Here is a 27,771-nt window from a genome sequence, read left to right on the forward strand (position 1 = left end):
CTCGGGGCTGTTTCCCAGAGTGCTCTGCGGGAGGGCTCGCCCCACTTCATCCCCTTTCCAGAGAGTCTCACGTCCGGGAGACTACAACTCCCAGCGTCCTCCTCGCGACGGCGGCGCGGACGTCACCCGGCCCCGCCCCTCGACTCGGCCCCGCCTCCGCCCGCCGAAGTCTGCGCGCGAAGTCGGTGGCGCGAATTTGGGACTGCGGGGTCGCGCCGGGAGGTTCCGGGCGAGACGCTCAGGACAGCGGCGCGCGGGCCTGGCGCGAGGCAAGTGGCACCAGCCTTGCGGGGCTTCAGGGCTGTTGAACAGCGCGCGTGTCGGCAGCTCGGGGCTCCAGCTTTCGTCGAGTCGGTCGGCTGCAAAGGAGAGGACATGGGGTCACGTTAAAGTGGCCGGGAGCGCGCTGCGGAGGGGAGTGCGCGGGCTGCGGGCCGCTGGAGGGGGCGGGACGGCATCCGTCGGAGGCTCAGGATCAGGTAAAAGGTAGACGAAGACCGAAAACTGCACAGGACAGGATCTGAAGAGAGGCCTGGAGGGACGGGACTACCTGAAAGGGGAGTGGTTATATAGGGATGAGGGGGCGGGGAAAGGCTGTAGGTGGGCGGGGTCATCCGGAAGTTTGAAGGGCCGGGGAGGCGGGCCTACCTGGAAGGGGGTGGGTCTAGGGAAAAGTTTAGTAGTGGGCGGGGCCGTGAAAGGTTGAAGGAGAGGGGTCAGCTGTAAGGGGAGAGCCCAGGGAGATGGAGGTGGGTCAGGGGGCGGGGCAAGTCAGTGGTAAGATCTAGGCCTAAAGCAAAGGCCTTTTGAAAGGTCGAGAACCTTCTGAACGGGGAGAGGTCTGGCCCTGTGTATGCCTGATAAGGGGGCGGAGTCAAGGGGAGAGAAGTGAAGATGTGGGGTCCAGGGGAGTGGAGCTGAAAGTTCTGGGCTTATTGTGGGCTTCTCAGGTGGCGGTAGTGATAAAGAACCTGCCTGTCAATGCAGGGGACTTGAAAGACACAGCTTCGATCCCTGGGTCTGGAAGATCAATCCCTTGTTGGAGGGCATAGCAACCCACTCCAGTGTTCTTGCCAGGAAAATCCCTACGGTCCGTAGGGTCGCAAAAACTGAAACGGCTTAGCACACACAGCACTTATTATTCCCCAGGAGGGTGGAGGGAGGGCTAGAAGAGCTTGGGGAGGGAAGAGAGAAGGATCTTGAGCTAGTCTTATTGGGTCTGAGATGTTGGTTAGATATCCAGATGGAGATATCAGCATAGAAAACTAGAAATATCAGTCCTTGAATTTTTTTTTGTGTGTATTTATTTACGGACACCAAGGTAAGGGTGTGGTATGAAGAAAGAATTTCAATGGAGCAAGTAGCCAGATGTTTCTAATCCTGCTGATGGGCCAAGATGAGGAACAGGAGGTGACTTCCGGAATTAGCAACCCGGAGATCCTCTATCACCTTGATGAGCAGGGCCAGCTGAGGGATGTGGGGAAACTTGAAGGTTCAAGCAGGGATGGAAGGAGAGAGACTGGAGATGATGCCTTGGGACAGTTTTTTCTATGCCATCTCTGAAAAGGGGAGGAGAGATGGAGCGATAGCTGCAGGAACATGTAGGCTCAAGAGAAGGAATTTTGTTTGGTTTTTAAGATGGGACAAATCACAGCAGATTTGTAAATCGATAGGCATGGTCTAGTAGAGAGAGAAGGAGAAGGCAGTGGCAACCCACTCCAGTGTTCTTGCCTGGAGAATCCCAGGGACGGGGGAGCCTGGTGGGCTGCCGTCTATGGGGTCGCACAGACTCGGACACGACTAAAGCGACTTAGCAGCAGCAGCAGCTGCAGTAGAGAGAGAAAAGTTGTTCTAGAGGAGAGAAAGGAGAGGCTTACTGGAGCATAGGGTTTGAAGAGGTGAGAGGGCATGGGATCTGGTGCGCAGGTCAAGGGTCTGATCTCAGATGAGAGTACAGCTGGGTGGTCGAAGTATCTACAGCTGGGATTCGGAGCAGTGCGCAGGCGCAGCAGGAGGTAGATAAGGCGGTGGGAAATCTCCTTTCTCGCGTTTGCTTGCATTTTCTCAGCGTAGGAGGAGGGTGGAGTCGGTGTTAGCGGCTAAAGAGGCCGCTTTGAAGTATAGCCTGAGAGAGCTGGAGAATTGAACGGGCTGGGGAAATGGAGAGGCTTGGACCACAACCCGAAGGACTCCTGGCGACCAGTCCCGCTCTACTCTGCGGGTGCAGGAACAGGGTGGGTGGAAAGTTGGCTTCAATCAGCAGCTTTGGGGTTTTGCCCGGTGAGACAGAGGGCAGGAGGCAGGGCCCAGAGAGCGATGAAAGGTATACCTGAGTCTGCCAGAGTTAAGGAAGGAAGGGAAGACGTGATGGGGAAGGACAGTGAAAAGAGGGAGCACTGACTGGTTTGGAGACTTAGGGAAGGACTGGGGAACATTTGAAGTTGGATTAGAATTAATATTCTAGGAATGGGAAAAGTTTTACTTGAGCCAAACGGAGGATTCTAGCCCAGGAGAAAGCCTTTCAGTACTGAGGAACTGCTCCAGTGAAGCATGGTTTTCAGCAGACTTATATCTTGTTAGAACTGGAGAAGGAAGTGGCAACCCACTCCAGTATTCTTGCCTGGGAAATCCCATGGACAGAGGAACCTGGCGGGCTGCAGTCCATGGGATTGCAAAAGAGTCAGACACATCTTAGTGACTAAAAAACAACAGAGCAAAGAACGTATATCGAATGCGACCAGGTACACATTCTTGCAAGGTTTCAAAAAGAAGAAAAAGATTAGCATATACACACAGAGTCATTATGGCCTGGGCACCTGGGAAAGGAACCTTGTCTTTGAAGAGCTGCTAGTATGGGTTCATAGGAAGGAAGGCTTTTAGCCTTGTCTTCAGAGTAGACTTTTTATTTCTGGTAAAGGCATTCTCTTCTTTAGTTGGTTAAAGCAGCTGCATATTATGTTTGACAGCCCGTATGTTAGGTCTGTCAGTGTGAAGTTCAAGCCAAATGAGGTAGATTTAAGGGTGATTTCCCCAAACCTCAATTCCTGAAAGTTTCTCCTCTCCTACCAGAGGTGTATGTGTTCCAATCTCCACACAATCAGTGTGTTTTGTGTTTTGATCTCTGCACGAAAATGAGTATCCTCATCAAGTATTTTTGGATGTTCTTTTCAGAAACTGGTGACCAGAGAAGAGGAGGAGGAGGAGGGGGGAGAGAATTCTGATACCATCATGCAGCGAAGTATCATGTAAGGACCCCCACCCCACCCCCTAGCAGCTTACGTTCTCCAAATTCTCTGCTCCTCTCTCTACCTCTGCCCGTATCTTACGAGAACTTGGGTTCGTCTTCATGTAGGAATTTCCAGGAGTTGAGCAGTATGGAGAGTGGGGAGGGGGATTGGAAAACCAGGTTGTGTAGTAACTGAGAATTTTAGTTGCTGCAAGGTTCAGAGACCCTAGCCCTGTGGTTCTCAATCTGGGGCAGTTTCCAACTCCCCCCACCCCCTCCAGCAGGGAACATCAGACGTTCTTGGTTGTCACCACTTGGAGGGAGAGGGGGCTTCCCTTAGCATCTGGTGGGTAAAGGTGGGGCAGACTGTTAACATCTTACAGTGCCCCAGATAGCCCCCCACAGCAAAGTATGATCCAGCCTAAAGGGCCAGTAATGCCTGGGTGGAAGGGAGGGTGCATTACTTTACCTATTCCAGAGCACATAACGCCTCCAAACATTTCATATTAGCTACTGGCTTCGCTGGTGGCTCAAACAGTAAAGAATCTGCCTACAATGCAGGAGATCCAGACCCTGGGTTGGGAAGATTCCCCTGGAGAAGGAAATGGCAACCCACTCCAGTATTCTTGCCTGGAGAATCCCCATGGACAAAGGAGCCTGGTGGGCTACAGTCCACAGGGTTGCAAAGAGCTGGACACAACTAAACAATGAACACATGGCTTAATATCTGCCTACTCCTGGAGCGTCAGCCCCTTGAGGGCAGGGACCTTATATGTCTGGGCCACTCTTGTGTCCCTGGGTTCCCAGGACAGGCCCTGGAACATAGTAAGTGCACAGTTAATACTTGTAGAATGGAAATTGGGATGCATCGCAGCTCTCACGTGAGAGGTGAGCTGAGGCACAAAAGTACGTGGTGCTGCCCCCTCTGTCTGAGCCTCAGTTTCCTCATCCATCTAAGGGGATTGTTCAAAGTTTTCTGTGGTATGCTAGAAATGGGGACAGGCATCAGAAGCTGTCAGATGTGGCGTGTGTTGGAGGGGTTATTGGTACTGTTATCATTCACTTCTTTTCCCCCTGTTCTGCTCCTCCAGGTCATTTTTCCAGCCCAAGAAAGAGGGCAAAGTGAAGAAGCCAGAGAACGAGACATCCAACAGCATCAGAGAAATGGAGTCCCCTCCGAAGTACGTTCTGGGGCTGGGAGGTGGTGAATCTGTTCCTTTCATCAGTCAGGACTCTCTTGGCTGCAAGTGTTAACAAACTCGGCTCAGAATGTCTCAGGCCTCCATGGAGAAATTTTTGATTCTTGTAACCTGAAAGGCTAAAGGTAGGGTCAGCTTCAGGTATAGCTGGATCCAGGACCTCAGAGTTGTCTTCAGGACTCTGGGCCAGTGTCTTGACTTCATTCTGAAGCAGACTTCCTCCACAAGGCAGGGACCCTGCCACTGGCTACATCTGAAGAGAAGAGAACAGTGTTCTCTCTGCCACCATCCTTGTCATAAGTTCTTGGGAAGACCTTGTCCCTGGACCATTCAAGGTAGATTTAGCTCACCTTCCCAGTTTGGGACCCTGGGAGAGTAACTTCACTTCCTGTGCCTAGTTTCCTCATGGGTAATGGTATCATGATCTGTATCAGGCTTTCAGTGTGGACTTGATGCATTAACACACTAACAACTTACAGAACAGGGCCTGATTCATAAAAGATGGTCAGTCATGATAAAGATCAGGCCATGATTTATCAACACTTCTGACTTTGAGATCCACCTCTTTTGTTTTTATGTTGCTGGAAAGTGTAGTCCCTACCTAGGGGATCAGGGTCTTACATGACTGACTGAAAGAAAGTTTCCAAAGGAATGTTGGAGGCCATTGTCTGCCCTTGGTGGGGACTTCATGTGTTCCTCCAGCATCGCCCACCACAGGGTGGGCACACAGGAGCCCTCCAGAGAAGTGGGACGGGGGGATGGGTGTTTCAAAGTATATGCTGAAGGCTTCCCTGGTGGCTCAGTGGTAAAGAATCTGCCTGCCAATGCAGGAGACATGGGTTCGATCCCTGGTTCAGAGAGGTCCCACATGCTGCAGAGCAACTGAGCCCATGTGCCATAATTACTGAGCCTGAGCACTATAGAAGCTGGAAGCCATAACTACTGAGTTTGAGTACCCTAGGTCCCATGCTCTGCAACAAGAGAAGCCAACTGCAGTGAGAAGCCCGTGCACCACAAGTAGAGAAAAGTAACAAAGACCCATCATAGCCTAAAAAAATACATATGCCAAGGAGGCTTCTGGAAAATGTTCATTGCATGCGTGAAAGGCAAGGGAGGGAATGAAACAGAATGAGATTGCTGGAGAGTCTGGGGGCAGCATCCCCACTCTGCCTGCTTGAAAAACCTCCATTTTTTCCCTTCCCAGGGTGGCGCTGAAGGAGCGGAATAGAGTGGTGTCCGAGGGCGACTCTCCAGTGAAGAGGTCGGGGAGGAAGGCGACCCGGGTCCTGGGCAGCGAGGGCGAGGAGGAGGAGGAGGAAGCCCCCACTACCCCCAGAAGCCAGGTGGGGCCCCAGCAGCCTGCCCGCATTTACCAGAAGCATCATTCCCATTGGCCTTGGAGCTGAGTGCAGCAGCTACTCAGGAAGATTCTGGAGCTGGTGCCCCAGGGGGCAGAGGAGTTCAGTAGTTGTGCCTGGTTTCTGTGCTCCTAACCCCACCTCCGCCCTGGGGCCTGGGTGTGGTTCCTTGCCCTGATGATGCCTTGGCAGGCAGCCTCGGGGATCAGGCAGCTCTGGGTAGCCTTCCCCATCACAGGTGGCCATGAAGGTGCTGTGAGTTGATTTACACAATGATGGGAGAGAATGCCTGCTGTGGAGGAAGGGCTCAGAACCCATGGAATCAAAACTTTCCATCTTCCCCGAGTGCGTCAGCTCACTTGCTCCCCTCATTTAAAAGTCATTTCTTGCCTGTTGGCTGCTCTGAAGATAACATCCGAAGTGCAGCACTTCTCAGTCTGTCGATGATGAAAGGACATCTTGTCTCCCCCACTGTTCACCCCTCTTCCCTCTCCTATCCTCCCCTGCCCCACTGGGGTTGCCAGCTCAAGACAAAGATAGTCCTGGTGGAGCCTCCAAGGCCCTTTGTGAGCCGCTTCTTGTCATCTCTGTCTTTTCCTTGGCGCACTCTGCCCCAAGGTGCTTCTGTATTGTTGCTCACCATCCCTAGATGAAGTTGTCCAAGTGAATGCCCAGTGGGAAGAGCAGGGCACTCCACTGGCATTTAGGTGAATGTTATTTGAACCAGTTGCCATTACCTTGCATCATGTAGACCTGGAGCTTCTGACCTAGCTGCAAGGAGTCTGGGAAGTGTAGTCCTTAGGCTCCTGACCACACCTAGCTGCAAGGGAGTCTGGGAAGTTTTTGGTTGGGCCATATTATGTGCTGTGCTGTGCTTAGTCACTCAGTCGTGTCTTGACTCTTTGCAACCCCGTGGATAGTAGCCCGCCAGGCTCCTCTCTCCATGGGGATTCTCCAGGCAAGAATACTGGAGTGGGTTGCCATGCCCTCCTCTGGGGGGATCTTCCCTACGCAGGGACCTACAAGGTCTCCCGCATTGCAGGCAAATTCTTTACTGTCTGAGCCACCACTTTTTGGTTGGGCCGTATTACGCTTAGCTAAAAATCAAAGATCTTGTCACTTTAGAAAAAAAAAGAATTGTTACAGTCTGGGACCATGAAACTACACAGGAGAGTGAGTGACGGCCCAGGTAAGAGGCCAGAGCTGGGGCTGAGTCACTCTGTTCTCTCAAAGTGTTTGGAAACTGATATAGCTGGGTGCTCCCTCCTTCTCCCCCAACTCAGGAGCTGCTCTTTCTCTTCCTTTCCAGAAACCTGCTCCAGACTCTCCACAGGCCTCACCTCCCAGTCCTGTCACACTGCCTGAGAGCAGCCCTTCCCGCTCCAACCCCTCTCCAGCTGTTGTCTCCCCATCAGGGATCCCGAAGCGTCGCACGGGTAAGGATCCTCAGGCTGCGCTGTTTCAGCTGCCTGTCTTTGTCCACATGTGGATTTCTCCACCATTGAGCCATCCTCCTACCAGCTCTGGTCTTAGCATTGTGGTTAAGAGCATGGCTCCACCAGCCCCTGGCTGTGTGACCCTGGGCAAATGACTTCCCTTCTCTGGGCTTTCTCACTGGTAGATTGTATGAAATCTAAACACATTAAGTATTTCTGATGAAAATTCAGTGCCCAGTTGAAATGTGCTTGTAAGTGCATCAGATTTTGAAGACCTAGCCTAGGAAAAAGGATACTGATTTTAAATATTCAAAACATGTTGGAATCATCATATTTTGGTTATGTTGGGTTAAGTAAACAAGATTATCCAAACTTAAATTCACCTGGTTCTTTTTCCTTTCCTCAGTGTAACCACTAAAAAGTTTAAGATGACATACGTGGCTCACTGTATGTTTTCTTTGACGGTGCTGCTATAAGGAATGACATGCAGGCACTGAGGTAGCTGCGGATTGAGGCAGGGCCCAGAGGAGGGGCAGTCTGGCCTGAGTCTTGGATCAGGGTCTTGGTCAGGGTCGGCTCTGTTGAGAAAGGGTGACAGGGAAGTGTTGCTGCCAAGAAAAGCACATGTGAAGGCCTCGGGGTGGGAACAGCACAGCAGGTGGGGGAATCCTACACACCTCGGTGTCTCTGGAGAATACGATGTGATGCGAGGAGAAGGGAGGGCTTGAGGACAGTGTATGGCGAGAGGTGAGGCAGAGAGGAGGGCGGGTGCTGGCTCCCAAGATGACGGAACCTACCTGCCATGGTCACACAGCCAGGAAGCAGAAGCCTGAAGGATGAGGCCTGCACCGGGGTGGTGGCTGTGGGGCAGGCGGAGAAGGCCAGGGCCCCAGAGCCTTCTCAGGGGCCATCACCACGGGGGTCTGAGCCTGCTGTGGCAGGTCTGGTGGGCCAGCAAGGAGGCCACACTGAGCCCTTTGTCTCTTAGCCCGGAAGCAGCTTCCCAAACGGACATTTCGAGATGTCCTGAAAGAGCAGGGCGAGGATGAGGACCCAGAAACTAAGAAGAAGAAGGAGGAAGAAGGTGAGACCCTGGCCGAGAGGGAGGAAGCAGGGGAGAGGCTAACTCGGTGCGTCTGTGGTGTGTGTGATCTGGAAAGGTGGGGGTCTGTCTGGGAGGACAGGGTATAAGGATCCCACTTGATTTGACACTTCGACCAAGAATCCACACGTGTCCATCAGAATCCCACACCGCCGCCCAGGGAATTTTGTCATGAAAGCATTCTGGAATACATTAGTTTGGCCATCTTAATTCATACACGGTTCCCCATTTTTCTCTCTATTATTTTGTATGGAAAATATCTTCCTCTAAATGATTTGTTTTTATTGTAAATTTTGCCGAAAAGCAGAGAAGTGCACAAATGTCCAGGGCCTATAGTGTCTTAGTAACTGCCTCACTGTGCCCCAAGGCCTTTACCGTTCAGTTTGTTGAGTTATGTCCAAACAACTACTTATTTATGTTCTAGCAGCTTGGGCATTTGAGAAAATAATATACATAGCATTGAAAGGAAAAAAATAATATTTCATTCTTAAGTAATCACAGTTAGTTTATAATAGGATGTCTCCTGGGCACTGCACAATTGCTCAGACCTTGGAGTCCAGTTGAAAACTGCTGCCCCTGTTTCCTGTTCATGTTGATTTTTGTGTAATACTTGGTTTTTATCACTACCTGTGAGTACCCAGCTTTGCAGAAAGCTGATGTCATGAATTACCAAGAATGTGATCTAATAATGACAAGTGAAATGCCTCAAGCTGGTAGGTCACATGGTGTCCAGCCCATTTCCCTTGAAAATGTACAATATCTTACCTGGGAAATGCAGCCATAAACATCTGATCCACAGATCATTTGGGGCCTTTACAAGATTATAATAATCGCAGTCTTTGTCATCGTCATTTGTTTTAATAAGAGGTCCTTATTGGGTTTGTCCTTTCCAGAGAAGGTCTGAATTTGGTAGAGATCTGATTTCTGGTTGACAGTTTTTAGTCAGTAACAAATTTTACTGTAAATCTTGCAGTTTTAGCCCTTATCTGTGTCCAGGGGTTTTGGGGGATGGAGCAGGGGATGACTTCTTTCTACTAAGGCAGATTATTCCCAAGTCATTTGATGCAGTTATTATGATTACCCTGGAGGTGGGTTTTTTTTTTAATATTTCAGTCAGCTTAAAAAAACTTAATTTTTATCTCTAACAAGTTATCATGGGCATTTTGAACCCTTTCCAGTTCTATTTCACCGTGAGTAATTCAAAAATAATGGTTTATAAGAAACGCCTGGCCCTCCCCGTCTCTCAGCTACACAAGCAAGCATTGGGGTTGGCTTTCCTCAAGGTCCCTGCGTGGCCCAGGGCTGACCAACCCTCACACCTCCCGTCACTTCAAACATGTGTGGGCAGCCCAGCAAAGAACAAACGGGGCAGGGTGTCTTAGGAATTAAAATGCCCTTGGGGAGGGGTTCACAGTGACACTTTTCGCCATCTGCCTTTTTTGTCTGTCATCAGAAGCAGAGACACCAACAGAAAGCGTCCCCGAGGCTGAAGGGGGCAACAAGGAGGAAGCGGAAGACGGGGACCAGCCCGCGACGCCCCCTGAGGCCTCCAGTGAGTGTCTGATCCTCTCCCTCCCTGTATCCCCCTCTCTCTGGTTTTGGGGGGTCCCATGTCTTTGGAGGACAGTTAATGTAAATAAGGCTTAGATAAGACTTCACTAAGATTCTCTAGTGTCTTGTCTAAAAGCAAATTCTAGGGGAAACTTTAGGTTTTGTTACTATTGTTGTTTTTATTGTTATTTTTCCTCCACGCCTGTGAGGAAAAAAGAGCCAGTCATCCTCCAACAAGTTATCGTTCAGAAATCATAGGCACTGGGGACTGCCCTGGGGGTCCAGTGGCTGGGACTCTGTGCTCCCAATGCAGGGAGCCCGGGTTCCATCCTTGGTCAGGGAACTAGGTCCCACATGCCTTGTGGCCAAAAAATAAATTTTTTTAAAGTTTGCATCACCATCTGACCTCTCTCACTTTTAGCAGAGTCCCCGACAGAAAGCGTTTCAGAGCCCGAGGTGATGGTGAAGCAGGAAGCACAGAAGGACGGCCAGGCTCAACCGCCCCCCAAAGCTCCAAAGACCCTCAGCAGTTTCTTCTGTGAGCATCTCCCCTTCACCTCGTGGGGCTGCACAGGGAAGAAGCGGGTGGGTCTTTCTCCAAAGAGCTTGGCCTTGCTGTGGGTGAGAAAGCCTAACTCGCCCCTCCTGCTGTGTTCCCGCCCCAAGCACGGGGTGATGCCGCCTGGAGAGTACTTGGGAGATGGGGGCTGTGGGAGGGAGGAAGAATCCACTGTTTCCCTGCTTCGTTCCCCAGCCCCCCGGAAGCCAGCTGTCAAAAAAGAAGCGAAAGAAGAAGGACCTGGTGCTCTGAGAAAGGATGAGACCAAGGGGTGAGTCAGGATCCGTTAAGAGAACAGCAGATGAAACAAAATAAGCCAGTGAGTCCGGGGTCTCGCTGATCTGATTGTAGGTGGGCCTCCAAAAAGGAGACCAGTAATCACCAAATATCCTTTCAGCGTTAAAATTTTGTGATTCAGGTTTAAATTATTCTAATAAAAAATTTGGAATTCTTAATGACAACTTTGTACCCCAGTCGCAACCTTATTAGTGAGATTAAATGGCCCCATTTCAGCACGTGACTGCACTGTAGGAAAGGTCGGCTCCTTTTCTTGAGCCTACTCTGTATCAAGTCATGTCCTAAAGGTTTCTTTTATGCCTTTTTACTTCATCTCTGCAGTAGGCCTGTGCAGGAAGCTGGTGTTTTAGCCATTTCACAGGCATTGAAACCAGTAGCCCAGAGCAGCTAGGTCGTCTTCCCTGGGACACACAGGGAGGGTGGGGGTAAGGCCAGGCTCGAAAGCCGAGGTCCCCTGGCTCCTAAGCCGGGCCTCTTCTCTGTACCACTGCCCTGTTGTGCCCCTGGGCACGTGTCTGTGCTTATGTTGCTTATAAGTTTCTCTCACCAACTTGGTGTCTGACATGAAGTTCTATGTCCAGGTTTTTACTTCATGGGATACTGAGATCGTTTTTCTTACACTGTTCCCAACCTGATCACTGATGGCCGCTTCCAGGAGACAAACTGTTGGGACCTCCAATTTCCTTGCCTTTAATATGAGGACTTGTTAGTGGCAGAAAGCACACCCTTTTATCCACTGTAAATGGTGTGCCTGGCACCAGACACTGTGCCCTCCGTATCCTGATGCGTTGAAGCCTCACGGCAACCACCCTGTGCATCGATTCTGTTGGGACTCCCATTTCACAGATGGGAAAAGTGAGGTGTGGAGGCAGGACAGTGCTCTGCAGTGCTTGGAAAATCCCAGCTCCACCTTTGTCAGCTGGTGTGACCTTAGCCAAGCGACTTAGCCTTTCTGGGCCAGTTTCCTCCTGAGGGTTTGCAGACTAGTGTCTGGCCGTGCCCACACTCAGCAAGTAGTAGCTGCTATTCTTCTTCTTCTTCTTTTTTTTAATTTATTTTATTGAAGTATAGTTGATTTACAGTGCTGTGTCAATTTCTACTGTACAGAAAAGTGAGTCAGTTATATGTCCAGATATGCTGCTGCTGCTAAGTCGCTTTAGTCGTGTCCGACTCTGTGCGACCCTATGGACAGCAGCCCTCCAGGCTCCTCTGTCCACAGGATTCTCCAAGCAAGAATACTGGAGTGGGTTGCCATTTCCTTCTCCTATTATTCTTCTTAATTTTGATTGCCTTGATTAGACCACAGATGAGGAGTGTGGCAGAGTTGGGATTTGAGCCAGGCAGTGTGGCTGCAGAATTTCTTACCCCTCAGCTCTGCCGTTTCTCCTTGTAATATAATAGAAAGAACCAGGAGGCGACCCCTTATCAAGTACTGAGGGCATACAACTCACTGCACGTGCTCCGTCTGGCTCAGCCATCCTCAGCCCTATCCGTGCACAGGATCAGCTAAAGAGCTGTAAACAGTCGGCAGTCTGTTTACACGTTCGGCAGAGACACAAGTCTGAGGCTGGGGAGTCAGTGTTGTAAAAATGCTCCCCACAAAGCATACCAAGGAGTGGGAACTCTCCCCCTAATTTCTTCCTTAACCTCAGGACGTGTCAGGGCAGGGACTCCGGGTAGCTCCATCATATGGTTGGTTCAGTGGGAAATTGCTTCCTTACCAGGACACAGATGGTCACTGATGGAGCAGCGATTTTAACCCAAATAAGTGTAATTGCAGAGTCTGGACTGCGGTGGCTCTAATTGGGTGGGTGTGAGGCATTTCCCGAGGCACGTATGATGTAGAGGGTTAGAACACAGTCTGAACTGTGCCATTTACTAGCTGTGTGACCTCAGGTGAGCTACCTAACCAACCACTCTGTGCCCAGTTTCCTTATGTGAACGGGGGGGTAGATGAGTCCCTGCCTGCAGGACTGATTTGCTAGCAGATGGAGTGCCCTTAGCACGGTGCCTGGCTCCTTGGGGCACCCAGGCACTGCACCTTCCTCCTGTTACAGCCAGAGTGAGGGCGGGTCTGACCCAGAGGCCCTGGGAGTCCTTGCCTCTTGGAGTGGACTCTGAACAGCACGGGCTTCCTCGGTGGCTCAGTGGTAAAGAATTTGTCTGCCAGTACAGGAGACACGGGTTCAATCCCTGGGTTGGGAAGATCCCCCAGAGGAGGAAATGGCAACCCACTCCAGTATTCTTGCCTGGGAAACCCCATGGACAGAGGAGCCTGGTGGGCTACAGTCCATGAGATCGCAGAGTCAGACACAACTGAGTGACTAAACTGAACAATATTCGGATCATACGGCTCCACTTCAGCCACGCTGACACCTTTTCTGTTCCTCTAACATGCCAGGCGTGTCCCTACCTCAGGGCCTTTGCACTTGTAATTCCCCTCTGGAATACTCTTCTCCCTGGTCCCCACTCTGCTAACCCTTCACATCATTCTGCCCAGATGTCTCCTCTGGCCTTCCCCGACCGTCCTCTGAAGCAGCATCTACCTTTCTGATTTCTCCCTCTACCTGGTTTTTGTCTTAAAAATGTCTTAATACCGAAAATGATTTATTCTCTTCTGCTTTTTGGTCTTGTTTGTTTTTCACCCCCGACTCTCACACTGGAACATGAGCTCCAGGTTAGCAAGCTTGCTTTCATTCATTTCCGTGCCCTTGTGCCTGGAATAGTACCTGGCACTTACGACGTGCTCAGTAAATGCCAGCTGGGGGAATGGCTTCTCCTCGACCCAGGCTTCTACCCTCCAGCCTCCCCTTTCCCTCCACAGACACCTGGACCCGCCGAGCTACAATCCTGCCAAGAACAACTACCACCCCATCGAAGATGCCTGCTGGAAGGCGGGCCAGAGGTGAGGTGTGGCCCTCCCCAGAACCCCTCCTCTCGTCCCTGGCACTGTGGGAGGCCCTGTCTCCAGAGGCTTCAATGAGAGATTTGCCAGTCCTCCCCCTCCCACAACCCTCAGTGTTTTGGGGAGACCATTGGCTGCTCTGAAGGGGATGGAGAGAGAGAACCCTAGGCAGGGGTCAGGCAGGATTGCCTGCGAGCACCTGGGGATCAGCAGGTCTTTCACCAGGAGACGTGTGGAGGCAGGGGGCTGCGGGGGTGAAGTGTGGGTGTACATACAGCTCCTGTTTGTCCTTCTCCTCCCCCAGGGTCCCTTATCTGGCTGTGGCCCGGGCGTTCGAGAAGATCGAGGAGGTCTCTGCTCGGTAATTAACCAGGCCGCCTGGCCGGGGCCAGCGGGGGCTCTCCTGGTTCTGTGGCACTGGCGGTGGTTGTGCCTCCAGCTGTTTAATCCTCTTAACCGCCTCGTGGCTCAGCTGCACCCTCATGCACGAGACCACAGACCACAGGCCTGGCCACAAGAGTGGCCACAGGCCTCTGAAGGCCCACACCATTGTTTCTGCCTGGTTTGTTGGTCAGAGCAAGACAGGATCCCTACCCGTGATCCCTGGCGTAGGGAGACAGGCCTCCACCGCCTGGCGGCAGGAACTGGGTACTAAGCTCAAGTAACCGAGAGTGCCTGCAGCCTGGCTGATACTCCCGATCCTCAGTGTTAGAGAAAACCCGTCTCAGCCCGGTACTCACTAGCTCTGTGTCCTCGGCAAGTTACATAGTCTTTCGTGCCTCAGTTTCTTCACCTGTAAAATGAAATAATATCTGGCTCATGGCAGCTGTGAGAATTCAGGGAGTCAGAGAACACTTTGAAGGCTTAATATCAACGCCTGGCACCCGGAAAACAATCCGTACGCATCAGCTGTCATTTCCCTGTGGATGATCGTCCCCTTCTTCACTGTTGTCAGATGGAGTTCCTGCCCCGCCAGCAGCCTGTGGTGGTGCCTGTGGCTCGGGTCACACACCGGGCACTGGCCGTGAGCCCTCTCCTCGTCTCTTTTGCTGCATTTCTTTTATCACCACGCTCCCCTACCCGATCTTGACCCTGAAATGTCAGGTGATCACACCCCCATCCCCTCCTCTAGGCTCCGGATGGTGGAGACGCTGAGCAACCTGCTGCGCTCCGTGGTGGCCCTGTCACCTGCCGACCTCCTGCCCGTCCTCTACCTGAGCCTCAACCGCCTGGGGCCGCCCCAGCAGGGCCTGGAGCTCGGCATCGGAGAGGGCATCCTCCTCAAGGCGGTGGCCCAGGCCACGGGTGAGGCAGGGTGGTGGTGGTGATGGTGGTGGATGCCCCCGGGCCGGGTGGGGTGCTTCCAGGGAGGACGTGGAGAGGCCAGGAGATGATGGGGAGGGACTGGGAAGGTGGAGGGTGGGGGAGGGGGGCCACTGAAGTGCTGAGAGTGGAGGGGACAGATGGGCAGGGGGAAATCAGGACCCGGTCTGCACCGAGACCAGGTGGGAGAGGGGGATGCTGGCAGGCACAGAGCAAGGCTGAGGGCCGGGGCTCGTGGAGGTCGCAGGGGTCCTTAAGGGCTTTGACCAGCAGAGCCATGAGGGGAGCTGGGGACGATTGGGGTTGTGGGTGGGCCCAGCAGCTCTCGATGCCCGAGAGAGGCTGGCCGAGTGGGCGGGACCTGCCCAGGGCCTGGGGTGCTCCGTGTTTACTGTGAGGGCATTGGGGAGCCTTGGAAAGGTCCCAGGCAGGCAAGGGGCAGGGTCAGTTCTGGACCCGTGTGGAGGACGGACAGGAAACCAGGAGGCCAGGGAGGAAGTCGGGGCTGAGATCCAGGGCTTTAAATCCCATCTGCATACTGCTGATGCCGCCCCATACGACCCCTCTAGTATAGATGGGCTCATCATCCCAGCTTCTAGAGAGGGGAGCCCAGTGGCCACACCCCTCCTAGCGCTCAGCCCCTGCTCCCTGTACCCCACAAGGTCGGCAGCTGGAGTCCGTCCGGGCCGAGGTGGCCGAGAAGGGTGACGTGGGGCTGGTGGCCGAGAGCAGCCGCAGCACCCAGAGGCTCGTGCTGCCCCCGCCTGCGCTCACCGCCGCCGGTGTCTTCGCCAAGTTCCAGGACATCGCGCAGCTGGCAGGCAGCGCTGTGAGTGGGCAGGCGGCTGGCCCTCCCCAGACCCTCTTCTTCTGGGGACCTGGAAGGCTCTGGTTCGACTGCTCAGGGCGGGGTCACTTCGGTCCTGCTCTGGGGATCAGAGCTTCTTTCCTCCTGCTGCTCTCAAGACTGCGAGACCCTCCTCCTGAGACCCTAGCCCCGATGTAGTGCGAGCCGTGGGGCTCCATGAACTCCTGCTGAGCAGACCCGGGGTGGGAGGCCAGAGGAGGGCAAGCTTCTCACTGTTCTCTGTGCTCCAGGCTCCGGGACTGGGCAGCAGGGCTGGGAGGGGGCAGGTCTCCAAGGGTGGCAGCTCCCCAGGCAGCGAGGACGGCCCGCTCCCTTCACCCCCGGCACTGACTGCCCTGCTGGCTTCTCTCCAGTCCACAACCAAGAAGATGGATGTCATCAAAGGCCTCTTTGTGGCCTGCCGTCACTCAGAGGCGCGCTTCATTGCCAGGTGAGGGTGTGGGCCTATGAGGTGGGGAGGGGGGCCGGCAGGCACATCATTGCTGGTGCCCTGACCACCCTCAGATGGGAGCATTGAGCTGGGCGCGGAGCTCCTCTTCTCAGCAGTGCTGCCTGGAGAAGGCTGGGCTCGTGGGTGAAGCATGCCACGGTGGGTTAGTGATGTCTGCCCTGGCCTGCTTGGTGGCCTCTGCTTGCCGCCATCACTGGGGTGTTTCTTGGGTGCCCTGGCCTGTGCCTCGCACTTCCTCCCATAAGCTCCTCCCTGCAGCTCTGGGAGGTGGTGAGCCTCACCCCCGTTTAGAGAAAGGGAGATGGAGGCACAGCAGATGCACCCTTCTGCCCGAGATGGCTGGCTCAAGCAGGGCCCGTGCGGGGACAGGTTCTTGGCCATTACACCTTGGCACCCCCGGGCAGGCTGTTCCAGGCCTGGCCCTGCTCCGGCCCCACCGTCACTGCTTTGTCAGAGAGCAGCTGAGGAGAGAGGCGGAGACCTTGCCAGGCCTCTAGTTCTGCCCGTAGGCACTGCCCGCGGTCATTGATGGTTTGTGGCTGGCCTCAGTTTCCTCCTCTGTCAAGGGGGCTGTGTGATCGCAGGTCCCTTCCGGCTCTGGAGGCTGCTCTGGTTTAGAGGGGAGGGTCGCGGTGGGGAGACGAGGAGGGAGGAGCAAGCGGCTGAACAGGCGCACCCACTCTCCGTTACCCACTGTCCCCCCAGAGCCCTGAGTGGACGGCTGCGCCTCGGGCTGGCTGAGCAGTCGGTGCTGGCGGCCCTTGCCCAGGCCGTGAGCCTCACGCCCCCCGGTCAAGGTGAGCCCCGGTGGCCGGCCCCCTCGCCCACCACTCGCGTTAACCCGGCCACCCTTCCCCCGACCCCCACCCCCACCTGGTTCCCTATGCCCGTCCAGGCTCCTCTCCCTGAGGAACCTCTCACCAGCACCTACTGTGGCCCCGGGGATAGCTGAGGGGGGTCAGGCCCATCCCAAAGCCTCTTCCTCTGGGGTTCGTCCTAGAATGCCCCCCAGCCGTGGTGGACGCCGGGAAGGGCAAGACGGCAGAAGCCAGGAAGACGTGGCTGGAGGAGCAAGGCATGATCCTGAAGCAGACATTCTGGTGAGACCTGGCGGCCCGGGCAGGGGAGCCTGGGGGTCAGGGGTGACCTGGGAGGGGCCAGTGGCCAGCAAGTGTCCGTGACCATCATGGGGCTGGTGACAGAGCCCTGGGTGGTGATCCAGAGATGGGCGCTGGGCACAGGGAGGTGACAAAGATCAGGGAGGCGGCCGACAGTGAGGGGTCAGGGATACAGGGACTGGGAGAGGCGGAGATCCTGACAGCCAAGGAGAGAAGCAGGCAGAGGTTTCTGAGTTCCAGGCAGGACTGTGTGTGTGGAAAGGCCATGAGAAACCCAGACGGGGGCTGGTGATGGGCACACTGTAAGGGATCGTGATGGTCATGGAGGGGACTCTGCTCCAGCGCAGAGACCTGCAGACTGTTGCTCTCAGGCCGGCCCCAGACCAGTTAAACCGGAGTCTTGGGAGGTGGAGGCTGGCCTGGAAGAAACATGAAGGACCACGACAGACAGGGCATTGAGGGGAGTCGAGGGAGGCAGGAGCCGACCCTGGGAAGGGGTGACAGGCAGGCAGTGGTGGATCTCGCAGCCAGCGAGCAGGGTTCTAGAAGGACACCCCCACCCACCTTGTTCTTGCTCCCTGCCCCAGTGAGGTACCTGACCTGGACCGGATCATCCCCGTGCTGCTGGAGCACGGTCTGGAGCAGCTCCCAGAGCACTGTAGGCTGAGCCCAGGTACTAGCCTCCATGGGATCCCTGCCCCTTGCGCCCCCACCATCCATCCACAGCCTCGCCCCGGGCTGGCTGCCATCAGGCTCCCCTCCCTCCATCCCCTGGGGTGGCCATCATGGGCCCCCAGCTCAGAGAGCAGCGTGCCTTGTCTCTGTGGAGTTCCCGCTTCTGTGTTAGAGCTGCTGTACCCGACATACGCCAGAGGCAGCATGGCAGGCAGACAGCATCTCATTCTTCTGTACGTGGAAGGGCCTGGAGGGAGGCAGGCGGCAGAGGAAGGGCTGCGCTGTGCTCCAGGCTCAGCCTCCCAAGTTCCTTCTCTCATCACTTCGTCATCCGAAGGCTCTCGCTGTAATATGTGTGACCAGAGACCACTCGCATTTCTGTTTTAGTTTTCGAGAAGGGAGCAGACAGACTCTGTGATAACAAGACCCAGGTGTTGGTCGCATCGCTTCTGAGTGCAGTTAGCAGCCTCCACCCCACCTCCACGAATTCACCAGTAGAGTCCCCAGTAGAGTCTATCTGAATTCACTCTCTCCTCCCCTCCCAGGGGTTCCCCTGAAACCAATGTTGGCCCACCCGACCCGGGGTGTCAGCGAGGTCCTGAAGCGCTTTGAGGAGGCAGCTTTCACCTGCGAGTACAAATACGACGGGCAGAGGGCACAGGTAAGGGAGTGGACGCACCGTCGAGCAGCGGCGTGGGGTCCCTCAGACCCGAGCTCAGGACCGGCCGGCCTCGGCCGTGACTCCTCATCTGGTCTTGCACGGCCCTCGGGGCTTTAGTTCCCACCTCCAGGCGGTGGTGCGATCATAGCCAACTGACTGGCTCCTCTGAAAACAGATCTTACTAGGTAACATCGTCAAGTCCTGACCCACGGCAGTGGGAGCTCAAGCGTGGGCTGCACTTGTGCCCTGCCGGTGGGCGTGTTAATGTAACGGGCCCTGCGTCCCCCTCAGTGAGGTTACGTGGACATGTGTCCCGGCTTCCAGGGCTGGAGACATCCTTGATCTGGGCTGTAAGAATACTTGTGGTGGCTCTTCTGTCCTGGGGGAGTGGGGACCACTCCCTGGTCTCACCTGGGGACAGGTAAGCGAGCTCGGTGGGCGCCACCCTGTGGTGCCTTGAGGCAGCTACACGCAGTCGATTTGATAGACTCAGCATAGATGGATCTTTGAAATACAGCGCTGAGCAGAAAATAAGTAAGATGACTTAAGATAGCAATAGTGATTTAAAAACATATATATTTAAAGTCATATGTTATACACACATACACTACTATTTCTTGGGGTAATATACATGTTGCTGCTGCTAAGTCACTTCAGTCGTGTCTGACCCTGTGCGACCCCATAGATCCAGCCCACCAGGCTCCCCCATCCCTGGGATTCTCCAGGCAAGAACACTGGAGTGGGTTGCCATTTCCTTCTCCAATGCACGAAAGTAAAAAGTGAAAGTGAAGCCAAGCCGCTCAGTTGTGTCTGACTCTTAGCAACCCCTCGGACTGCAGCCTACTAGGCTCCTTCGTCCATGGGATTTTCCATTATGTGGCACATAATATAGCTCTGCTCAAGGACTGTGACCCAGACATATTAAAATGAATACATTTAAATTGTAAAAACCAGAATGTTATTTACAGCACCACAATATCCAGACAGATCAGCGCGCACACACAAACACACACACAGCAAAGCACCTGTGCTAGCCAGGAGAGGAGGGTGTGGACTGGAGATGAAGATGAGGTGGCAGGGGCTCCACAGACAGGCCTGGGAGGTGCCCTCTGAACCCAGGAGAGGATTCACTCAGGTCTCTGCAGCAGTTCCTCCTGCAGAGCTTCTGGAACCTTCTGCCCATGGAAGTGGGGTCAAGAAGAGAAAGTCGGGGCTCCCAGGGGTGGGCCCGGCTCTGAGTCCCTCTCCCCTCCCCCACGGTGGCAGATCCACGTTCTGGAAGGTGGGGAGGTGAAGATCTTCAGCAGAAATCAGGAGGACAATACCGGAAGATACCCTGACATCATCAGCCGCATCCCCAAGGTGAGCTCCTGCCATTGGCTCCACCTGGGGGGTCGGGGAGGGGTGCTAGTAGGGGAGCAGGGAACAGAGGGCCAGCCAGGCTGGCCCGGTGCCGCGGGAGTGTTTGGAAGGAGATTGGAGTGTGTTGGGTTATAGATAATACAAGGCCTGCAGGTTTTTTTTTTCCCCCTTTAAATCTGAAGGTGGGTGGCTGTGGGCTGGCTCAGCTGAGGACCAAGGTCTTCCCGAACCCAGCTGGGTCTGCTGTCCTCAGCTGGTTGCCTTTTCATCCCAATGCCTGGCCCCTTGGTCTCCAGGTAGCTGCCACACTTCTAGACAGATGGGTGGGAAAAGGATTCCAGCTGCTGTCCCCTCCCACGAGGAAAGTTAGCACTTTTCCAGGCACCTCCCATCACCCCTGGCTGACTCCAGCTTGGGGGTCCCCTGTGCAGCACCGAGTCACGGGCACTCTGGTGCAGCGGAGGCCGGGCAAGGCAGAATCACACTCTAGCGGGGAGAAGGTTTGGGATGAAGGTGGAAGAGAAGCCTGCATGCTGGCCCCACAGTTTGTAAATAGGGCTGGATCTCTAGGGCCCTGGAGCCAGGGTGTCTCGGCTCCCAAGGGGCGTTGGGACCTACTTTAGGAGTTCTTAGTCAAAGAGGACTTTGTTGTTGTTCAGTTGCTAAGTCGTGTCTGACTCTTTGTGACCATAGGCTGACCCCATAGACTGTAGCCTGCCAGGCCCTTCCGTCCATGGGATTTCCCGGACAAAAATACTGGAGTGGGTTGCCATTTCCTTCTCCAAGAGATCTTCTGATCCAGGGATTGAACGCAAGTCCAGATGGATTCTTTACCACTGAGTCACCAGGGAAGCCCACAAAGAGGAGTAGCCTTCTGTAATTAATGAGGACATTTGCTCTTTCCTAGAGCAGTGAGGACAGAGAAACAGTGCAACACAGGCATTAACTGAGCTCCTGTGATGTGCTAAGTGCTGTTTATTTTTAAAACCAACTTAAGGTGTAGTTTCCATAAAAGGTTCTGATTTTAAGTATAGAGTTTGAAGAATTTTGACAAGGTCACCCAGCCACGTAATCAACATATAAAACATTTCTGTGTTTTTATCACTCCAGAATGTTTGCTTGTGCCCCGTGCCAGGCAGGCCCTTCTCCCCATCCCCACCATCCGTCTCCTGCGGCAACAACCACTGATCTGCTTTTTTCATTGATATAAGTTCATCTTGCCTGTGCTAGAGCTTCATGTAAACAGTCACAGTACAGGATTGGAGAGATCTGGCTTCTTTCACCCGTTGATTCAAGTATTTACTGGGCGTCTGCTCTGTGCTGAGCCCTGTGCTGGAGGCTGCGACTTTAATCCAGACGGCAGAGTAGGCAGGTCTTCATCAGAGCCCTGCTGTTGCCTCTGAGTGTACTCAGAGATTGGGCTCTGAAGAAAAGGTCCAGCGTCCTGTGAGCCTTTAAAAGAATATGACCTAGACTTTGTGTCAGGAAGACAGGGCTGTCACCAAGCACAGCCCAGGATATAGTGTGGATGGCCCTGGAGCCATGCAGATTCTCAAGTCCAGAGCATGTGCAAAGGCCCTGGGGTTGGAGGGGTACAGTCCGTTCAAGAACCAGAAAGGCTTGTGTGTGGGGGTGCAGAGAGTGAGTCTGAGGGGCTAGGTGAGGCGAAGGGGTGTGGAGGCTGACCAAGGAGAGGGTCCAAAGCTGTGGGGAGCCATGTGTTCTCAGCAGGGATGAGCACCGAGCAGATGTGGGGTTTGCTGAGAGCAGCCTGGCTGCTTTGAGGAGAGTATATTGGACAGAGTCAGTGCAGGAGCAGGGAGACTGGTAGGATGCTGTGGCTTAGGCTGGACTGGGCTTGGCGAGGTGGTTGCAAGTGAACGGCTTAGAGATTTCAGAGAGAAAATGGACAAGTTCACGGCTGAATTGAATGTAAAGTGAGCAGAAGAGGAAGATGACAAAGGCTCCTGGGTTTCCAGCTTGTGGCACCACATAGTAAGTTCTTAGAAAACTTAGTTTTTTCCCTTCTCAATGGGGAACAGGAGAAGGGGTCTGTGTTCACATGTGTCTCTTTAAGGCTGGCATGTTTGTTAGTGGATCTTCTCAGCTGTTAGAAGGGAAAGATACTTGTTTCTCTCCATCTGTGTTTTGGCCTCATCCACCACCTCTCACCAGCTGTGGGTCTTCCCCTTTCGCCTCTCAGATTAAACTCCCATCAGTCACATCCTTCATCCTGGATACCGAAGCTGTAGCTTGGGACCGGGAAAAGAAGCAGATCCAGCCATTCCAAGTGCTCACCACCCGCAAACGCAAGGTAGCCTCCGCCCCACTCCAGCATCTGCCATCATCTTCCACCCAATCCTGCCCTGTCCCAGAGAGACAGACTTGTCAATTGGAATGTAGTTCTCTCAGCCTTTTACAACATGGCTGCCACAGCTCCAGCCATCACGTTCTTATCCCAGCATGCCAAATAGGAAGGAGGGAAGGGGTCTTTTCTTATTATGAAAGATCTGTTCCAGGAGCCCCCTCAACCTGCACCCCAGAAAACTTCTTTACTCTCATTGGCCAGAATTGTCATGTCACCGCCACTAGTTGTGAGGGAGGCTGGGCAAGCAAATAACTAGCAGAGAGGAATGAGATGGTTGCTATCATAATTCAGTGCCAGCGGCCGGCAGCATTGCTGTGCTTGTAGGCGTGCTACCTTTTGGCTGGGGAGAAGCGGGGAGTGGGAGGTGACTGGGTGTCTGCCTCGGACGTGATGGGAAGGGACCCACCCAGCCCCATCTCACCTTTCCCCACCCCCACTTCTGGTCTCCATCCCGCCCCAACCCAGGAGGTGGACGCGGCAGAGATCCAGGTACAGGTGTGTCTGTATGCCTTCGATCTCATCTACCTCAATGGAGAGGTGAGTCCCGGCACTGTGTCTCAGGCGGTTGGGGGATGAAGGGGGTGTGTGAACCTGGGAACCAGTGGGGTGAGCTGGGGGGCCACGCTCGGGCAGCGGTTCTCCAAGTGTGGCCCCTGAGGCCTCCCCTTTCCAACTCCCCATCTGTGTGCCTGTCCTGCAACCAGGACAACCTGCTGCAGCCTAAGGGCAGGAGCAGACGTGAGATTCCAGCCTCTATTAAGCCAGACACTAGAGAATTGCCTAAAATGTAAACTGATGCCCCGCTTCACACTCATCTCCATCAGCCTACCCGCTTCCCGCTTCGCCCGATGTCGGGCTTTTCCTCTTTATTTCCATGATGACTTCTGTCTCTCCTCCTGCCCTGCAGTCCCTGGTACGTGAGCCCCTCTCCCGACGCCGGCAGCTGCTCCGGGAGAACTTCGTGGAGACAGAGGGCGAGTTTGTCTTTGCCACCTCCCTGGACACCAAGGACACGGAGCAGATCGCCGAGTTCCTGGAGCAGTCGGTGAAAGGTGAGGGCGTCCCACAAGGTCTGTGCCCCCCAACTCTGTCCCTCCCCCCTCCGTGATCTGCACCCACCCCGGCCCCACCCTAGACGACTGGACCAGAATCCCGCCCACGGCTGTTGCAAGGATGTGAGCCGGGGCTTCATGTGGTTCTCCTGTGTTCCCTAGACTCCTGTGAGGGGCTCATGGTGAAGACCCTGGACGTGGATGCCACCTACGAGATCGCCAAGAGGTCGCACAACTGGCTGAAGGTGCCGCCCACCCCCTCAGCCCACCTACCTGCTGAGCTCGGGGACCAGAAGCCTGTCCCTGCTGGATGGTCCACACCCTATCCCCACCTCACCCCATCCCCCCCACCTCCCACAGCAGCCGCCTCAGCCCTGCTGCCCTCACTGCTCCCCATGAACAAATTCACCAAGAACTGGTGGACAACTGCCCGTCTGGGTGCCCCAGGTGCCAAGGTGAGGGAGCCCAGGGAGCTCTCTGTTCTTGCCTGCCGCCAGGAGGTCAGCCAGGATGCAGATGGGATAAAGATGGGGAGTAGTGAGCAGGGTAAAGTCAGGGGCAGGGCCACAGCAAGTGCAAAGGTCCTGGGGTAGGAATAAGCTCCTGCCTGGCACACAGTTGGCACTTCATTTAGTTTCTGGAATGAGTGGATAAATGTTCTCCCTGTGAAGGAGTGGAATGTCCCTCCATACTGAAGGAAAGGGGGATCTGGGGTGACCCCTCAAAGTCTCCCCATCTGACCCGTCCCCTCCATCCTGCCGCCTCCTCCCATCGGAGTGACGCCTTTCTCATCAGCCCTTTCAGCCGAGAAACCTGTCCCTCACCTGCTCTCCTCCCAGTGTCTGCCCTGGGTCTTCTCACCCATCCCCCCTCACACCAGCAGTGGGGTCCACACCGAGCTCCCCACCCTCACCTCCGGCCTTCCCTCCCCTCAGCTGAAGAAGGACTACCTCGAGGGCGTGGGCGACACCCTGGACCTCGTGGTGATTGGTGCCTACCTGGGCAAGGGGAAGCGGGCCGGCCGGTACGGGGGCTTCCTGCTGGCCTCGTACGATGAGGAGAGCGAGGAGTTCCAGGCCATCTGCAAGGTGCCGGGTGGACCCAGAGGCAGAGGGCGGGGAGGAGCAGACCCCGCTTATCCTGGGCCGGCGGGAGCTGGGGGGAAGCAGAGCTGCTGACCCCCATCCTCCTCGCAGCTCGGAACTGGCTTCAGTGACGAGGAGCTGGAAGAGCACCACCAGAGGCTCCAGGTGAGCCTTCCCCGCCCGCTCGGTGCTCTTGCCCTCCGGGAGGCTTGGCTGGGGGAGCCCAGCACGTCCAAGTTCAAGTCCCAGCCCCGCCAGCTACCGGCCAGAGTCGCCGTCAGGGAGCCTTGTCTGCCGCGTGGGGGCAGGCTTGGGGCAGGCTTGGGGCAGGGTGTGTTGCGGGTCCCCGAGCTCACCCTCAGAAGGCCAGTGGGGCCCCTGGCTGTTGGGGTGTCTGCTGTCCTGGTGCCAGGCGTCTGGGGTGCGCTCCGGTTTCCTGCGTGTTCGTGTCTCTGGTCTCTGTGTCCCCGTCTTGGTTCTGTCTCTCTCTTGGTCTCTGACTCCCGTCTCTGGGTCCCTGCTTCTCTCTCTTTCTGCCTTTAATTTCTTGTCTCAGCTCCCAGGGTCTCCATTTCTTCCTTCTCCCGTTTCTTTCATCACCCCTCGCCCCCGCCAGCGTTTTACTTTGCGGGGTGTTAGCGTCTCCCCTTCCCGCATCTTCCTCCCTCCTTCCTCACTGCCTTCCCCCGCCCAGCCCTCAGCCTTGACTTGGACCCAAGACCCCCCCCTTCTCACACCGGCTGCAGGCCTTGGTGCTGCCCGCTCCGCGCTCCTACGTCCGGGCCGACGGTGCCGTGGCCCCCGACCACTGGCTGGACCCCAGTGACGTGTGGGAGGTGAAGTGTGCGGACCTCTCCTTGTCCCCCATCTACCCTGCGGCCCGGGGCCTGGTGAGTAACCGGGGGACCCTGAGGAGACCCTGCGAAAGAATCCTAGCTGAGTGGCTGGAGAGCAGCAGGAGGGGGTTCTGGGACCCATGTCTGTGCTTCCGGGGTGATGCTTAGGAAGAGCGGAGCTGGCGTTTTATTTGGGTTTCAGACAATGAGATCAGTCTCATTTAAAAAAAAGAAACATTCCCCCCAGCCAGGAGTAGAAAACAATGAAATTGATTTCTTTGACTTTCAAATTTTTAAATTTTATTTCTTTAATTTTATGTGCTTATTGAAGTATAGTTGATTTACAAAGTTATGTTAGCTTCAGGTGAACAGCAAAGTGATTCAGTTAATTTTGTTTAGTTACTAATTGTATCTGACTCTGCAGCCCCATGGACTGCAGCGTGCCAGGCTCCTCTGTCCATGGGCTCGAACCTGTGTCTCCTGCACTGCAGGTGGATTCTTTACCTGCTGAGCCATCAGGAAAGCCCACATTTATATCATTTTTTTTTTTTGAAGTCACTTTCTTAAATATCATAGTCTCACATTTAGTTCTTAAGTAATTTTTGGAAACAGTTCCTTTCAGTAAAAGCTTAGGATACTTCCTGCTGACCATTTACAAGAAAAAGAAACTACTCCGTTTCTTTATCAACTGGAGTTCGTTTTCACGCTCCAAGTCTTAACATTCCTTGGCTCATTTCTCTCACTAGTGGTTCCGTTCTACACACCCGCCAAAAGATCCGTGTCTCGGGGGACCCCCACCCCCCGCCACCGACCAGCACTAGGGCAGCTCTTAGCATCCTCCTTCCAAAGAACAGGAAATACGGTTTTTTAAAATTGAGGTCTAGTTAACTGAAGAACAGGAAACCTTAAAAATACACTCCTTTTGGGATTTCTTCTGATCCTTCAAAATCTGGCACACGTATTTCAGCTTAACAGCAGACTTCCACGTAAAGGCAAAGCTCATACTTGTTACTTTGTTTCCTTCTTGAAATTTCTCACTCCCTCTCCACCTCAGGCAGTCAGGGTTCCCTGGCAACAAGCAGTGGGAGCAGCATTTATCACGCACTTAGGTGAAGCAGACTCGGCATTGTTCACACTCATCCTCGCAAAAACACTGACCTTCCCATTGCACAGATGGGAAAATAGAGTCCCAGGGCGCATAATGCCCAGGTTCACTTGGCTTCTGAGTCAGGAGCTGGGATTTGAACCCCGAAGTCTGGTTTTAGAGTCCACCTCTGGCTCTGTGCCCTCTTGCCTTTCAGCCCTAATAATAATAGCAATGGAAGCCACAGCAGCCGCTGTTCTCGTCCCACTTGGTACAGCCCCAAACACTGGATTTACCTGATGTGATTTTTACCAAGACCCATCACTTAGCCCCATTGTATGGATCAGGAGACTGAGGCCAGAGGCACAGGAGCAGGGAGGAGACCTTGGGTGGGGAATCACCGCCTGCTTCCCTGCCCCCTTCCCCCATGCCTCCCCCAGGTGGACAGTGAGAAGGGGATCTCCCTCCGCTTTCCTCGGTTTATTCGCGTCCGTGAGGACAAGAAGCCGGAGCAGGCCACTACCAGTGCCCAGGTGAGGCCCGTGGTAGAGGGGTGGGTGGTTGGCCCAGGGGTGGGCTCGCCTTGCCCGGCCAGCCTCTCGGAGAGGGTGGGCTCTGGCCTGATTTGGCCGGGAAGAAGGTGGGGCCGCCCGGGGCTTCTGACTCGCCCACCGCCCACCCTCTCACCTCAGGTGGCCGGTCTGTACAAGAAGCAAAGTCAGATTCAGAACCAGCAGGGTGCTGAGCCGGACTCCGAGCAGGAAGAGTTCTACTAGAGTTCCTGCCCGCCCTGGAGGCTGGGGGCAGCGGGGGGTGGGGGGCGTGGCTGCTGGTGCTCAGCACCCCTGTGCACGTGGGCTTTGAAAGTCAGGTGTGTGTGAGGGGATGGTTTCAGCGGGGATCTGGGGTTCGGTCATTTTTTTCAATAAATAATTACTGAACACCTGCTCTGTGTCCTTGCTGGGCTCTGGAGGTATGGCCTTAACAGTTCACATTTTGGTAGTGCGTAACAGTATGGCTCCGCTGGTGGCTCAGCAGTAAAGAATCACCTGCCAGTGCAGGAGAACTTGGGTTCGATCCCTGAATTGGGAAGATTACCTGGAGAAGGAAATGGCAGCTCACTCCAGTGGTCTTGCCTGGAGAATCCCATGGACAGAGGAGCATGGTGGGCTACAGTCCATAGGGTTGCAAAGTATCGGACACGACCCAGTGACTGAGCACACGTGCACACACAACTGTGGGTACGATGGCTGGA

The 27,771-nt window shown here is 54.5% G+C and overlaps 1 protein-coding gene across 18 annotated transcripts; it reads left to right on the forward strand.

The window, feature by feature from the left end:
- Window positions 1–158: 158 nt before the first annotated feature.
- On the forward strand, window positions 159–27,462 carry LIG1 (DNA ligase 1). 18 transcript variants are annotated; one of them, XM_081514391.1, is made up of 29 exons: window positions 641–749; window positions 2,069–2,234; window positions 3,172–3,245; window positions 4,318–4,407; window positions 5,630–5,768; window positions 7,093–7,219; window positions 8,208–8,303; window positions 9,775–9,873; window positions 10,297–10,410; window positions 10,627–10,702; window positions 13,553–13,633; window positions 13,938–13,994; window positions 14,766–14,938; window positions 15,619–15,785; window positions 16,178–16,254; window positions 16,981–17,072; window positions 17,276–17,375; window positions 17,981–18,066; window positions 18,614–18,729; window positions 19,996–20,091; window positions 22,295–22,405; window positions 22,925–22,996; window positions 23,367–23,511; window positions 23,674–23,756; window positions 24,447–24,599; window positions 24,708–24,761; window positions 25,343–25,486; window positions 26,957–27,049; window positions 27,209–27,462. In XM_081514391.1, the coding sequence occupies exons 2-29, from the start codon at window positions 2,160–2,162 to the stop codon at window positions 27,290–27,292; spliced, it is 2,874 nt and encodes a 957-aa protein (XP_081370517.1). In that variant the 5' UTR covers window positions 641–749; window positions 2,069–2,159; the 3' UTR covers window positions 27,293–27,462. The 18 variants fall into 18 exon arrangements, with proteins under 18 accessions (XP_081370519.1, XP_081370522.1, XP_081370525.1 ...); XM_081514393.1 differs by lacking the exons at window positions 641–749; window positions 2,069–2,234 and adding an exon at window positions 159–486 and having other exon boundaries at window positions 10,294–10,410; XM_081514396.1 differs by lacking the exons at window positions 641–749; window positions 2,069–2,234 and adding an exon at window positions 159–486.
- Window positions 27,463–27,771: the final 309 nt, after the last annotated feature.

Source organism: Giraffa tippelskirchi, chromosome 7, assembly GCF_054371585.1.
Source record: "Giraffa tippelskirchi isolate mGirTip1 chromosome 7, T2T-mGirTip1v1.2.pri, whole genome shotgun sequence".
Classification (NCBI taxonomy): Eukaryota; Metazoa; Chordata; class Mammalia; order Artiodactyla; family Giraffidae; genus Giraffa; species Giraffa tippelskirchi.